This window comes from Anoplopoma fimbria, chromosome 24 (assembly GCF_027596085.1).
Source record: "Anoplopoma fimbria isolate UVic2021 breed Golden Eagle Sablefish chromosome 24, Afim_UVic_2022, whole genome shotgun sequence".
Taxonomy (NCBI): domain Eukaryota; kingdom Metazoa; phylum Chordata; class Actinopteri; order Perciformes; family Anoplopomatidae; genus Anoplopoma; species Anoplopoma fimbria.
The window spans coordinates 210001-225564 of record NC_072472.1 but is presented as its reverse complement, the minus strand read 5'-3'; the positions used below and the strand labels follow the sequence as shown (position 1 = coordinate 225564).

At 45.0% G+C, this 15564-nt stretch overlaps 2 protein-coding genes across 4 annotated transcripts in view; both read right to left on the bottom strand.

Annotated features, from left to right (window-relative positions):
- Positions 1-834: 834 nt before the first annotated feature.
- On the bottom strand, positions 835-4478 carry LOC129113995 (NADH dehydrogenase [ubiquinone] 1 alpha subcomplex subunit 2-like). Its single transcript, XM_054626494.1, has 3 exons — positions 4338-4478; positions 1263-1369; positions 835-1056 (listed from the first exon to the last, which is right to left on the bottom strand). The coding sequence occupies exons 1-3, from the start codon at positions 4439-4441 to the stop codon at positions 965-967; spliced, it is 303 nt and encodes a 100-aa protein (XP_054482469.1). The 5' UTR covers positions 4442-4478; the 3' UTR covers positions 835-964.
- A 2531-nt stretch (positions 4479-7009) lies between these two features.
- LOC129113069 (A disintegrin and metalloproteinase with thrombospondin motifs 2-like) overlaps positions 7010-15564 on the bottom strand; it is a 25812-nt gene continuing 17257 nt past the window's right edge. For all 3 annotated transcript variants that reach the window (XM_054625196.1, XM_054625194.1, XM_054625195.1), the window contains 8 exons: positions 15390-15553; positions 15151-15310; positions 14930-15062; positions 10066-10270; positions 9134-9263; positions 8956-9030; positions 8154-8355; positions 7010-8063 (listed from right to left, as the gene is read on the bottom strand). In XM_054625196.1, coding sequence (XP_054481171.1) covers positions 7268-8063; positions 8154-8355; positions 8956-9030; positions 9134-9263; positions 10066-10270; positions 14930-15062; positions 15151-15310; positions 15390-15553 — 1865 coding nt within the window. In that variant the 3' untranslated portion in view covers positions 7010-7267. The remainder of the gene's footprint in view (positions 8064-8153; positions 8356-8955; positions 9031-9133; positions 9264-10065; positions 10271-14929; positions 15063-15150; positions 15311-15389; positions 15554-15564) is intronic.

Genomic DNA, 15564 nt, shown 5'->3' with positions numbered 1-15564 from the left:
ATGATTATTCAATTTATTTATTTTTTCCTGAAAGATAAAACTGATATTATAGTTCAACTGACTTTATTTGATAAACTATGATTGACATTATGATTATGTGATTGTTGTTATAGTGATTATGATTGTTATAGTGATTATGATTGTTATAGTGATTGTGTTTCTGCTCTGCTGCCCCCTTCAGGCCGACAGACTCACTGCTCCTCCTGCTGCTGAAGGTTCTCCAGGCCCAGCTGGTGTTTCACTTTCTCCTTTAATCAACTAATCGAACAACAGATGAGATTTAAAATAAATAATGAAGATATTAATATTCAGCAAGAGATCACACCGAACATAGATGTAAAATATTCAACATGAGATCTTTATGTGAACCTGAAACAAATTGGTTCAAACCAATGGACCTGAAATATCGGATTAAAAAATATATTTATAATAATAAATATCTTTAATTATCAATGAGATATTTATAATAATATATATAAGAATAGATATATAACTATAAAAAAAATATTTATAAATAAAGAAAAGATATCTATAATTTAAAATAAGACATTTAGAATTATAAATTAGATATTTATAAATTAGATATTTATAATCAGAGGAGCCTCTAAAATGAAGAAGGTTCTGTATCGGAACATTTCAGTTATAATAACAACAATAACATATCTAATGCTGAGTAAAACTAATCTAAACCAGTTAAACCTCTTAATAATCCAGATGATATAAAGTAAGACAAATAACATTATTATACAATTATAAAATATAATTAAATAATAATAATTAAATAATAATGAAATATAATAACATTCTGCAGCAGGAAACAGATCGACATTAATATTAAGGTTTATTCATTAACCACATTTACATACAAACTGAAAGAATGGAGCAGGTTTGGACTGAACCACTTGACAGGTCAGGGTTTGGACTGAACCACTCCAGGTCAGGGTTTGGACTGAACCACTCCAGGTCAGGGTTTGGACTGAACCAGAGTCTGCAGAGCCCCGGCCACCTGATCAGCTGACATGTTGTCCACGGAGACGCTGCTCTCTTTACCGAAATCTGAACAAAAAGATCATTATTATTGATCGTATCAATCAGAATATTAATGCAGATGTTTACTGATCACAAGCAATATAATATGTGTGTAAAAAAATAACCCTCTATATATATATATATATATATATATATATATATATATATTATGATTGTTATAGTGATTATGATATACATATAGTTCAGTGAGAGCAGCTGGAGTGTTGACTCACCGTATCGGGCCCAGACCCGGGCCTGGACTCCAGAACACTCTCTGATGCGGATCGGGAAGTCTGGGTTGGCCCTCTTCAGGGTCACATAGTGCTGCTCCACGAAGTCTCTGGAAAACAGAGAGGAGGCTTTTATTGTGAAAGTCTTGACACTGAAACAGGAAGCTGTTCCCGTTTGGTCCAGACCCAGTGTCCCCCTAAACCCAGTGTCCCCTAAACCCAGTGTCCCCTTAAACCCAGTGTCCCCTTAAACCCAGTGTCCCCCTAAACCCAGTGTCCCCTTAAACCCAGTGTCCCCCTTAAAAAACCCAGTGTCCCCTTAAACCCAGTGTCCCCTAAACCCTTAAACCCAGTGTCCCCCTAAAAACCCAGTGTCCCCCTAAACCCTTAAACCCAGTGTCCCCCTAAACCCAGTGTCCCCCTAAACCCAGTGTCCCCCTAAACCCAGTAAACCCAGTGTCCCCCTAAACCCTTAAACCCAGTGTCCCCCTAAACCCAGTGTCCCCCTAAACATTTAAACCCAGTGTCCCCCTAAACCAGACCTGGGCATTGTACCAGGTTTACTTTACTGAAGTCAAGTAAACCTGTGCGTTTGGTTTGTGGGGAGCATGTCAGTGTTTAAAGAGGACAATTTGAAACGGCATTACGAGACTAAACATGCCGAGAAATACAAACACTTGACTGATGTTAAACCGCGGACATCAACGGGTTTACTAGCAAAGCTAGAAAAACAACAAGGCTGTTTTACAAAGCTTTTTTTCTGCACAGTAAAAAAAAAGAACTGAAGAACACTAAAATGTGGAAATATAACAAGTGAAATGGGACACTTGATCTTTCTCTTTTTTTGCACAGTTCTGAAAACATTAAATGTTTAATATAGGCATGTAAAGTCAAAAAGGCTACAAAACTGGGACACTGTTCTTTACAACCACAGTTCAGTGACATGTCTTGTTTATTTTGGCTACAAAGATGATGTGATGTCTTTAGAAAGCTAAGAATCCTTGTTTCAATAGGATATGAAACTCAAAATGCCCTTTGTTATTAAAGTGACTGAAAATGAGTCAAATGTTTCACATTTTGTTTATCATTTTGGAAGTTCTATTTGAATAAATGATATTTTTGAAAGCTAACCTCACCTTTTAATTGCCAAATAATAACATACACTCTTACCAGCGGTCAAAACAATGCCATTTACTGCTTTTTATATAGAAATAAAATGTATATTATGCATAATTGAGTTCGGCATTTTGGCCCGGCCCTCCAACACATTTTCAGTTGCTCATTTGGCCCCCTGGGAAAAATAATTGCCCACCCCTGGCCTAAACCCTTAAACCCCAGTGTCCCCCTAAAACCCAGTGTCCCCCTAAACCCCAGTGTCCCCTTAAACCCAGTGTCCCCCTAGTGTCCCCTGTCCCCCTAAACCCAGTGTCCCTGGAAAACCCCAGTGTCCCCTTAAACCCCCCTGTCCCCAAAACTGAAACCCCCTAAACCCAGTGTCCCCTTAAACCCCAGTGTCCCCCTAAACCCCAGTGTCCCCTGTAAACCCAGTGTCCCCCCAAACCCTAAACCCAGTGTCCCCTTAAACCCAGTGTCCCCTAAACCCCAGTGTCCCCCAGTGTCCCCCTAAACCAGTGTCCCCCTTAAACCCCAGTGTCCCCCTTAAACCCAGTGTCCCCCTAAACCCAGTGTCCCCCTAAACCCTGTAAACCCCAGTGTCCCCCTTAAACCCCAGTGTCCCCCTAAACCCCAGTGTCCCCTTAAACCCAGTGTCCCCCTAAACCCCAGTGTCCCCTTAAACCCAGTGTCCCCCTAAACCCCAGTGTCCCCTTAAACCCCAGTGTCCCCCCAGTTAAACCCCAGTGTCCCCCTTAAACCCCAGTGTCCCCCTAAACCCAGTGTCCCCCTAAACCCCCCAGTGTCCCCCTAAACCCCAGTGTCCCCCTAAACCCCAGTGTCCCCCTAAACCCCAGTGTCCCCTTAAACCCCCCCAGTGTCCCCCTAAACCCAGTGTCCCCCTAAACCCCAGTGTCCCCTTAAACCCCAGTGTCCCCTTAAACCCCAGTGTCCCCCAGTAAACCCAGTGTCCCCTTAAACCCCCTAGTGTCCCCCTAAACCCCCCAGTGTCCCCTTAAACCCCAGTGTCCCCCTAAACCCTGAAGGAAATTGCTAACTGTTAGCCGTTAGCTTCTCCTATGTTATTCTAATGAATGTTAGCCGCTAACTGTTAATAATAATAATAATAATAATAACTAAGCCTTTACATTACATTACATTACATTACAGTCATTTAGCAGACGCTTTTATCCAAAGCGACTTACAGGAAGTTTATTAGTCCCACAGTGGGGAAATTAAGTGGGGGAGCAACTGGGGGTTAGATGCTCAAGGACACCTCGGCATGTTGGCTGTAGAGGGGTTCGAACCACCGACCTTGTGGTTATAGGACGAGCGCTCTACCTCGTGTGCCACAGCCTAATGTTAGCTTCTCCTATGTTATTCTAATGCTAGAAGCTAGCTGTTAGCTTCTAGCAGCTAGCCGTTAGCTTCTCCTATGTTATTCTAATGAATGCTAGCAGCTAGCTGTTAGCTTCTCCTATGTTATTCTAATGAATGCTAACAGCTAGCTGTTAGCTTCTCCTATGTTATTCTAATGAATGCTAGCAGCTAGCTGTTAGCTTCTCCTATGTTATTCTAATGAATGCTAACAGCTAGCTGTTAGCTTCTCCTATGTTATTCTAATGAATGCTAGCAGCTAGCTGTTAGCATTCATTAGAATATTCATAGGATGAAGCTAACAGCTAGTGCTCCGGGTCGTCCGGTAGCGGCTCACCTGGCCCCCCTCTCGCTCACCTGAATGCTCTCACTCACCTGGCCCCCCCTTTCACCTGACCCCCCCTCTCACCTGCTCACCTGGCTGACCCCCCCCTCACGCTCCCTGGCCCCTCTCACCTGGCTCCTTTGACCCCCCTCACCTGCTCACCTGACCCCCCTCACCTGGCTCCTGACCCTCCTATGTTATTAACCTAATGTTAGCCATTAGAATAACATCACCTGGCTCCTTTGACCCCTGACCCCCCTCACCTGGCTCCTTTGCTGGCCGCGGAGGTCTGGCAGAGCTGCACGCGCACCTCCCTCAGGCTCGCGCTCAGAGAGCCGCCCACGCGCCTCACTGCTGCGGCCGCCATCTTAGTTTCTCTGTGAAGGACGCGGCGAGGGCGGCTCAGCCCGGAGTCTTACCCGGCAGGCAGCGCGGCAGGCAGCGCGGCGGGTTAAGAGCCCAGAGTTCATCCTCACAGGCACCACTCTGCATCAATTATTGAATTATTAAGTACTCATCAGAGAATATCAGATTATTGTGTTTATTATTAAGTATTCATCAGAGAATATCAGATTATTGTGTTTATTATTAAGTATTCATCAGAGAATATCAGATTACTGTGTTTATTATTAAGTATTCATCAGAGAATATCAGATTATTGTGTTTATTATTAAGTATTCATCAGAGAATATCAGATTACTGTGTTTATTATTAAGTATTCATCAGAGAATATCAGATTATTGTGTTTATTATTAAGTATTCATCAGAGAATATCAGATTATTGTGTTTATTATTAAGTATTCATCAGAGAATATCAGATTACTGTGTTTATTATTAAGTATTCATCAGAGAATATCAGATTATTGTGTTTATTATTAAGTATTCATCAGAGAATATCAGATTACTGTGTTTATTATTAAGTATTCATCAGAGAATATCAGATTACTGTGTTTATTATTAAGTATTCATCAGAGAATATCAGATTATTGTGTTTATTATTAAGTATTCATCAGAGAATATCAGATTATTGTGTTTATTATTAAGTATTCATGATGCAGAGAATATCAGATTACTGTGTTTATTATTAAGTATTCATCAGAGAATATCAGATTATTGTGTTTATTATTAAGTATTCATGATGCAGAGAATATCAGATTATTGTGTTTATTATTAAGTATTCATCAGAGAATATCAGATTATTGTGTTTATTATTAAGTATTCATCAGAGAATATCAGATTATTGTGTTTATTATTAAGTATTCATGATGCAGAGAGAATATCAGATTATTGTGTTTATTATTAAGTATTCATCAGAGAATATCAGATTATTGTGTTTATTATTAAGTATTCATGATGCAGAGAATATCAGATTATTGTGTTTATTATTAAGTATTCATGATGCAGAGAATATCAGATTATTGTGTTTATTATTAAATATTCATGATGCAGTGAATATTAGATTATTGTGTTTATTATTAGTGTTTCAGCGGTAAACGTGGAGCTCATTTGACTTAGTATAATATATAATAGTACATAAACATTCATGAGTGGATTATATTTAGTTTAATAATCTGAATCTGCTAAATAACTAAAGATATCAAATAAATGAAGAGCAGTAAAAGTACAATATGTACCTCTAAGATGGAGTGGAAGAGAAGTAGAAAGTGGCAGATAATGGAAAAACTCAAGTGAAGTACAAGTACCTCATAATTGTACTTAAGTACAGTACTTGACTAAACGTATTCAGTGGTTTTCAGTACTAGATGGAAGGTTCCTGTACTTTGTCGTTTCTCTTACGATCTACTTCTACCCCTCCTCATCTCAGAGGAAAATATTGTACTTTTTACTTTACCTATTTTAAAAAAACATTTACCTTATGAAAAATAACTCAGTTTTATATGAAAAACAGTTAAAATAATCCAGCTAAACATTAAATGCAGCTGTTTATCAATAATAGTCAAATATTAAATGTATCTAATATAAAAACATATAAAAATTCAGATTATCTAACCAACAACAAATATTCTTGCACTTCTTCAGTTTCTTTTTGTTTTGTTCATCCTTCATAGTTTTTCATAACTTTGTTTGTTTGTGAGAAGATGATTTAACTGATTCCTCTCCAGCTGTTTCCACTGATCCTCACACGTGAACCATGAATAACTGACTCATCTGATCGGAGCTCAGTTTGATGTTAAACAGACCAGCAGCTGCTCTTCATGACGCACAAACATCAAACAGCTCGGAGGTCAAACTGATCCAGAAACAGAACGAGATGTTCAGAGAAACCGCTTCAGAGCTAATATTTACAGCTCACATGTTGAGAACCAGAACCAGAATGTGGTCCAGGTTTGTGTTCAAAGGAGTTTTGGGAAATTAGGTTTATGTGGATTGTTTTGTACAAAAACTGAAGTACATTTCTGTTTTACAGGTTTTAATTAACAAACAATTTCCCCGTTAAAAGAGAGAATTATCGTCTCTACACTTCAGATTCTGACACAAACCGGATAAAATATGCTAATTTATTACAATTTAGAGGAGCCGGGCTAAGCTCTAAAGCTAAGCTAGCTGGTTCCCTCTGTTTCCAGTATAAATGCTAAGCTAAGCTAAACAAGCTGGTTTCCTTTGTTTTCAGTCTATATGCTAAGCTAAGCTAGCTGTTTCCCTCTGTTTTCAGTCTCTATGCTAAGCTAAGCTAGCTGTTTCCCTCTTTATTTATAGTCTTTATGCTAAGCTAGCTGTTTCCCTCTGTTCCCAGTCTATATGCTAAGCTAAGCTAGCTGTGTCCCCCTGTTTCCAGTCTATTTGCTAAACTAAGCTATCTTTTTCCCTCTGTTTCCAGTCTTTATGCTAAGCTAACAGCTGCAGTACAGACATGAGAGGTGGCATCAATCCGAACATGTGACCCTCAGAGAGAGAGAAGAACCTTTAACACAAGTCGTGTTGACATCAGCGCCTGGATGAGACTTTGCTTTATTGAGAAACAGGATTTTTTGTTACATCATGAATGTTCTGGTTTCAACAGTTAAACCTTTAAGGATCACGTCTGGACTTCAGCTTGTCTGTAAACTTTGTCTCGTCGGCTCTGCAGTCTGTTTCTCGTTAAGAGTTCGTTAGCGTTAGCAGGAAGTGAGCAAGCTGCACATGCGTCATCACGAGTGAATGATAAAAAGAAAACAGAAATGTTTATGTGTTTTTATAATCCCTGTTTCCCATCAGTCCGGCCTTCTCTGCTCCGGTTGGTTCTCCTCACAAGATCCTTTCGTCGTTTCTCGTTGAGGAGCTGCTGGATCCGTTTGTTCTGCGTTCGCTCACGGGTCGGAGGCATCCGCGGCACAAAGTAGTTCTGTCCTCTACTCACGTCTCCGTCCAATCCCACGATCCGGTACGGCACCTCGTCCACCGAGTTGTTCTCCTTCTTAGGGAGCGGGAAGAAGGATGACCATGTTGGCGAAGGTTCGGCTGCTGTTTGAAGGCTCCTCCCTTCTGACGTTCGGTTCGGTGACGACATGGCGGTGATGATGTCATCAGGGTCAGCTGACGTCGTGGTGCTGAGGAACTCTGGGACGGCAGACGGGGCTGGACTTTGACCCTCAGCTGTTACCACGGGGGGCATTGTGGGAGTTTTCCTCTTGAATAAATTGGGGGGAGCAGTTTTTCTTGGTCGTCTTGTAGTAGTGGTAGTATTAGTATTAGTAGTAGTAGTAGTAGTGGTGGTACTAGTAGTAGTAGTGGTGGTAGTAGTAGTAGTGGTGGTAGTGGTTGGACTGATAGCAGGACGGTCTGAGGGAATAGAAGGATCCTCGTAGGATGAGTAATCGTTGTAATCTTCGTAATCCACGTACACAAAGTCGGTGCTGCTCCTGCTGGTCGGGGGCGGAGACACAGTCATGGTGGGAGGCGGCCTGCTGATGTCACTGGTGATGTCACTGGTGATGTCGCCGATAGAGGCGGATGCTGAAGTCATCGTCTCCGTGGTTACACTCCAGGAACTACAAGAAAACAAAAACAAAAGAAAGATCAGCGACATCCGATCAGTTTAAGATGCCTTCGTGATTTTAGTGGAACATTCCAGCTCCGACCTGCTGGTGGCCGTCACTGGGAAAGAGCTGCTGGAGTCACTGGAGTTGCTGGAGTTGCTGAAGTCGCTGGAGTTGCTGGAGTTGCTGATGTTTCCCTCGCTGCAGGACCTGCAGCACATCTGACGGTAACCAGCGATGGAGCAGTACCGACTCAACTGCTCCATCCGGCAAAACACGGAGCGGTCACCACGGCAACGCTGCCCTGGAGACAAGATTGACCACCAGAGCAGAACATGTGATCAGTGAGACCAACGTGATGTTTTCAGGTTTATTCATCAGGGTCAATAAAGGAATCGTACCAGATGTAGCTAACATTTTATGAATATGTTTAGTGGTAAAGAACCAGCTGCCTTCACTGAGAGGCCGTTTGGAACAAATGTTGAAGACTAAAGTTCCCTAACAGTCACCACTAGTAGTATAATGTGTACCTGAATACATGTCATCAGATCTCAGCCCTTCATTCACACCTGGTATTAATCACCTGGAGAGGCGGAGTCAGGTGAGCTTTCATCTTGTTGGGCAGATTTATTTTCTTGTAAAGATGAATTTGTGCCAACTCTACAGAATGTATCTACACCTGCGGGATGTTGATGATCCAGATGATGGGATCTGAGTCACTGCAGATAAAACCATCAACAGTTTTCTATCCTGCTGCGATCCAGCAGAACCAGTCAATACACCCCATAATACTCAATCAATCTTTAAACCATTACAAGAACCTGACTAACAATCACAATCTACTGCAAAGAAGGAGGGAAGCGAAGAGCAGAAAGCAGGAAGAGGCTGAATATGTGTGATTTACTGGAGGAGATCTTCGGAGCTGGGAAGTCTGGGTTGGACCTGGACAGCCACTTAATGATGGCGTTCTTCTGGTCGCCTGCAGGGGGAGACAACCACACAGTCAGCTACACACAGACTACAACTCCCAGCATCCCTCCCTCAGTGCACAACTATTTGGTATGTGATTGGTCGATGCCTACCGCTACAGGGGTGAGGCTGGCAGGTGCGGGTCTTGATTGGTGGAGGGTCACTGCAGTTACGGGCTGAACCCTCAGGACTCAAACACGCAACCTGGCGCTCCTGAGTCCCGTTTCCACATGATACTGAACACTACGAACATAAACATATCAGTCAAACTCAGATGTTCAGATTCTAAACTGATCGGTTATTGATCTGGATTTACTGTTTATTATGGACAAGTTAGGTGGTAGTCCTGAAAAATGTTTAACTTAGTCGAGAAAGGAGGGCGTGAGGTAGTCCTGAAAGAAATAGTTGGTTATAGTCCTAAAATAAGGATGCAAAGTAGTCCAACAAGAAGGAAGTCAGGTTCTCCAGAAATAAGGTAGTTAGGAATAGTCCAGAAAGTAAGAAGTTAAAAGTACTCAAGAAAGAAAGAACTTAGAGGTAGTCCAGAAAGAAGGAAGTCAGCAGTAGTCCAGAAAGAAGGAAGTTAGAAGTAGTCCAGAAAGAAGAATCATAGAGGTAGTCCAGAAAGAAGGAATTTAGAGGTAGTCCAAAAAAATAGGAGGGGAAGTAGTCCAGAACGATGATGATAGCCGTAGTCTAGAAAGAGAGGATAAGAGGTAGTCAAGGAAGATTGAACTAAGGGTAGGACCAGAATGAGGAAATTAGAGGTAATTCAGAGAGAATTAAGTCAAAAGTATTACAGAGAGAAGGAAGTACAAACTAGTCCAGAAAGAATGAATATAGAGATAATCCAGAACGAGTGATGTAGAAGTAGTCCAGAAGGAGGAGTAAGAAGTAGTCCAAAGGAGGAACTTGGAGGTAGTCCAGAGAGAAGGAAGGCAGACATAGTCCATAAAAAGAAAAGGTTGAGGTAGTTCAACCATTTTTCAGGATTCCTGGTGGTAAAATGACTTTGTGTCTCTGAGAGTAATTCCAGTCTTCGTACCGGGGTCCAGGGCCCAGCTCTCCAGGAAGCAGGACAGGGTAAACGATTGCAGGTTTGTTTCCCTTCTGGCCGGTCCTCACCACAGAGTTTGCTGTGCACTGAGCGCTGTCCCCTGCTGGACATCTGCTGGCAGGTCACCCAGCGGCGCTGCCACCCGGTCTGACCACAGGTGGCGCTGCAGTCCTCCCACTCCCCCGTCACCCAGCTGAAGGACAGAAACAGAAGCATTTCAGACAATAAACCGGGCTCTTCTTCTTTATGTTCTAGTCAGTGGGTTTATTCAATCTTGTACAGTGTTTATGTAATGCACTCTCTTAAATATTTTAAATATATGAAAATAAATTCTGTGTATGAAGTTTTGGGATTTGAGATTTTATTGCAACAATTTCCTGTTATATTTTTTTATCTTTAGTGTATCATTGGAAGTGTTTATCTACATTATTAAAATTTGATTGGTTGAACATTAAGTCACCATTTTTGTATCCATTCACATCTTGACATTTTGTCACATTTTGTCAGTGTATTTGACTTCTGGAGGGATACTGAACTACTTGATTCTGCTAGGATAGACTAAGTATATTATTCTTGCTTTCATAATTTGCTCTTAACTGTACCAAGCCTGCTTAAAAGTCTTAGTGTTTGTTGCTGATTCTGTTGTTTGTGCTGTTGCTGTAATCAGGAACTGCTTTGAGAGGTGTGCTTTAGTTTCAATAGGTCAATTGTCCTCTTAACTGCTAGGGGGAGTGGCTTACACTCCTGGCAGACAATGAGCAATCAGTAGGTAGGTCCTTAACCACTGCTAGTGACTGGAGGCGTCGGGCAAACGAAGGCTAGGGCGAACAAAGGCAACAGGGCGACTTCTTCAAGCAATGACTTCTCCAGCGTGTACTTGCGGGTCAGTAACTTGTTTATACTGACTACCATGTGTCTGCATCCTATTTCTGTCTGTTCCTCTGTCCGGTGGTCACGTAGACAGTGGGTCACTCCCAGGTGCCGTGACCCCACTAACCCCATCTATCCCACTCTCTCAGCCCATGGTGAGCAGGTGGTGTCGGGGGGGCTTAGGAACTGCCAGTCGGCAGTGCCGAAAGCTGAGTTCATCTCAGGCTACGCATCCTTGCTCTCCCTCAACTTTCTTGCTCTAACTGAGACCTGGATCACACCAGAAAACACCACCACACCCGCAGCTCTGTCAGATGTGTACTCCTTCTCTCACACTCCCAGAGCTGCGAGGCCAGGTGGTGGCACTGGCCTGCTAATTTCCCCAAAATGGAAATACTCTCTTGTCTCTGTTCCACAGTTCTCCCCTTCCTCTTTTGAATTTCATGCTGTTACTGTCACTTATCCAGTCAAGCTCACCATTGCTGTTGTGTATCGCCCACCAGGCCCTCTTGGTGAGTTCCTGGAGGAGCTTGACACACTAGTCTCGCACTTCCATGACGATGGCTCCGCGCTCATCATGCTCGGCGACTTCAACGTCCAGACTGATAAGTTAGAACCTCTGCTTTCCTTCCTCTCCTCCTTTGACCTCTATCGCTCTCCCTCTCCTCCTACCCACAAGGCCGGCAACCAGCTGGATCTTATCTTCACTAGACACTGTTCTACTGCTAACCTCTCTGTCACTCCCCTCCAGCTCTCGGACCACTACTTCATGTCCTACTCCCTCTCCCTCTCCTCTCCCCCCTTACCTCCTCCACCTACCCACATGGTTTCTACCCGTAGTCACCTCCGCTCCCTCTCCCCCGCTGATCTTTCCTCTTCCGTTACCTCTGCCCTCCCTGACCCTGAATCCTTCACTCTCCTATCCCCCGATACTGCTACTGATCTTCTCCTCTCCACCCTTTCCTCCTCTTTGGACAACCTCTGTCCCTTCACCTCCAGGCCTGCACGCCCAACTCCTCCTGCCCCATGGCTGTGGGACTCAGTGCGTACTGATAGACGGAGCCTAAGAGCGGCTGAGCGTAAATGGAGAACAGGCAAACTCCCGGAGGACCTTCTTAACTTCCAATCTCTCCTTTCCACTTTTTCCTCCTCTCTAGCTACTGCTAAAGCGGCTTTTTTCCGCTCTAAAATCCTAACCTCTGCTGCCAATCCTAAAAAACTTTCTCTTCACTCCTCCAACCCCCACCCCCTCCTCCTACTTCCTCCCTTCTCCCTGATGATTTCGCCAACTTCTTTGACAAGAAGGTAAACGATATCAGATCCTCCTTCTCTCAGCCCCCTCTCCCTGTCCACCCTCTCCCTCTCTACCCTCTCCAGCTCTTCCCCCTCAGCTCCCCCTTCCCTCTCCACACCCCATCTTACCCTATCTTGCTCCCCTCTCCCCTAACGAGGTCCTTGACCTTGTTACATCTAACCGCCCCACCACGTGCTCCCTTGACCCGATCCCCTCCCCTCTTCTTCAGTCTATTGCCACTGAACTCCTTCCTTTCCTCACCCACCTCATCAACACATCTCTCGTCTCGGGATGCTTTCCCTCGGCTTTCAAGACTGCCAGAGTCACCCCCCTTCTGAAAAAACCATCACTTGACCCCTCTGATGTCAAGAACTTCAGACCGGTTTCTCTTCTACCCTTTCTATCCAAAACACTTGAACGCGCTGTCTCTAAACAACTGTCTTCCTACCTCCACCAGAACAACCTCTTGGACCCCCACCAGTCCGGGTTCAAGGTGGGTCACTCGTCAGAGACGGCCCTCCTTGCGGTGACAGAGTCGCTTCACGCCGCGAGATCGAACTCTCTCTCCTCTGTCCTGATTCTCCTGGACCTGTCAGCGGCGTTTGACACGGTGAACCACCAGATCCTCCTCTCCACCCTCGAGGGGATGGGCGTCTCAGGCTCTGCACTCTCCCTGTTTGCATCCTACCTGACAGGCCGATCCTACCAGGTGACATGGAGGGGGCCGTGTCGGAACCACGCATGCTGACTACGGGGGTTCCACAAGGCTCAGTTCTGGGCCCCCTTCTCTTCTCGCTCTACACAACATCTCTGGGTCCGACCGGGTCCGGTCGCATGACTTCTCTTACCATTGTTATGCCAATGACACCCAGCTGGTCTTGTCATTTCCTCCCGGTGACACCCAAGTAGAGGCACGCATTGCTGCGTGCTTGGCTGACATCTCGAAGTGGATGGCGACACACCACCTGAAGCTCAACCTGGACAAAACCGAGCTACTGTTCCTCCCGGGGAAGGGTTGCCCGCTGAGACCTGTCCATCACCATTGATGATGCCGTGGTGACGCCAACTCGGACTGTGAGGAATCTGGGTGTGACCCTGGACGACCAACTGTCGCTCTCAGCAAACATTGCATCAGTCACACGCTCCTGCAGATTCCTCCTCTACAACATCAGGAGGATTCTCCCCTTCCTCCCTGAGGAGACGGTGCAGGTGCTCTACAGGCTCTGGTCATCTCCCGCCTGGACTACTGCAACTCACTACTTGCCGGAGCCCCGGTGTCGGCCATCAGACCTCTGGAGCTCGTCCAGAAAGCTGCAGCACGTCTGGTGTTCAATGACCCAAGTTCTCCCACACAACTCCCCTTCTCTACACTGGCTCCCTGTAGGAGCATCCAGTTTAAGACTCTGGTGCTAGCCTACAGGGCAGTGAAAGGAACAGCTCCTTCCTATCTCCAGGCCTTGGTCAAGCCCTACACCCCCGCCCGACCACTTCGCTCTGCTGCCTCGGGGCGATTGGTTGCCCCGTCGCTCAGAGGTCCCTGCGGCCGATCGACCCGGTCACAGCTTCTTTCTGTCCTGGCCCCTCAGTGGAGGAATGAACTCCCCACTGAGGTCAGGACAGCAGAGTCACTGCCCATCTTTAAACTCACCTCTTCAAGAAGTACTACCCTGATAAAGAAGTACTACCTGATAAAGAAGTACTACCCTGATAAAGAAGTACTACCCTGAGCCTTCCTCGTAGCACTTATTGTATTCGTATTAGTTTGTTGCACTTATTGTATTCGTATTAGTTTGTTGCACTTATTGTATTCATATCAGCTCGTTGCACTTATTGTATTCATTTATTGCACTTATCCTATTCGTATTAGTCTGTTGCAATTATTGTTTTCGTAGTAATTTGCTTCTGCACTATACTTTTGCTCTGGTTTATGCTTTAAGATGCTTGTTTAAGAAAGGAGATGCACTTATGACTTCTGGTGACTAGTAGTTCTCTTGAATACCTATGTTGAATACACTTCCTGTAAGTCGCTTTGGATAAAAGCGTCTGCTAAATGACTGTAATGTAATGTCATCTTAATCATTTTCTGATGAAGTAGTTTGTTAAGTCGACCAAAGTTCAAGACCTAGAGTCAGATACTCAGCGGTTACCTGATATGAAAACAGCCCCAGGAAGACCAATCAAATGAGTTGTTCTCAGCATGAATGAGAATTGGTCCGAGGACATTTTCTGTCAGCTGTGGTTGTTACTGTAGTGAGCTGTGGTTGTTACGGTGGTGAGCTGTGGTTGTTACGGTGGTGAGCTGTGGTTGTTACCGTAGTGAGCTGTGGTTGTTACCGTGGTGAGTACGGTGGTGAGCTGTGGTTGTTATGGTGGTGAGCTGTGGTTGTTACTGTGGTGAGCTGTGGTTGTTACCGTGGTGAGCTGTGGTTGTTACCGTAGTGAGCTGTGGTTGTTACCATGGTGAGTACGGTGGTGAGCTGTGGTTGTTATGGTGGTGAGCTGTGGTTGTTACTGTGGTGAGCTGTGGTTGTTACCGTGGTGAGCTGTGGTTGTTACTGTGGTGAGCTGTGGTTGTTACTGTGGTGAGCTGTGGTTGTTACCGTAGTGAGCTGTGGTTGTTACCGTGGTGAGCTGTGGTTGTTACCGTGGTGAGCTGTGGTTGTTACCGTGGTGAGCTGTGGTTGTTACCGTGGTGAGCTGCAGGTGTCGGTGTTGCAGGTGCGGCTGATGGCTCTCGGTTTGTTGATGTTGGAGCAGAACGTTCTCTGAACCATTTTCCCGTCGGCTTTCCTCCTGCAGCCGAACCTTGTGTACTGTTTCCCTGACAACCAGACAACGCCGTTAACATTCATGCCCCCGGTTCCCCTGGTTACCCACATGACCCTGCTAAGTACCAGACCGATGCGTACCTCCTCCGCAGGGCTTGGAGCAGTGCGACCACTTCTTCAGCGCCCACTCGTAGAAGATGGCGTCCTCCTGCACCAGGTTGGACTCCAGCGAGGACCGGAGACTGTCCTGGATGACGTACTTATAGGACACCGTCACCTTGGCGTCTCCATGGGAACGGACCTGACGCACAGAAACACAGGTTTAGACTCAAATAGAAAGTGAGGTTGTTGGACTTATGTTCCTGTGGTGACGGACTGACCATGAGCAGGACTCCGTATTTCAGAGGCCCGGTGGTCTGGATGGACTCATGCTCCTCGGTGTTGCTGTACTCCCACGCCACTCCCTTCTCGATCACCGCTCTGGATTCTGGGAGCTCGTCTTCGTTGTTGAGGAAGAGGCTGCCCGTCTCCTGGTTCGTCAGCGCTGAACAGGAA

Coding starts and splice junctions, on each gene's coding strand:
- LOC129113995 (XM_054626494.1), bottom strand. CDS start 4,441: ATGGCGGCCGCAGCAGTGAGGCGCGTGGGCGGCTCTCTGAGCGCGAGC. Junction 1,370..4,337: donor GCGGCCAGCAAAGGAGCCAG/GTGAGGGGGGTC, acceptor TCTGTTTTCCAG/AGACTTCGTGGAGCAGCACT. Junction 1,057..1,262: donor CCGGGTCTGGGCCCGATACG/GTGAGTCAACAC, acceptor CTTTTTGTTCAG/ATTTCGGTAAAGAGAGCAGC.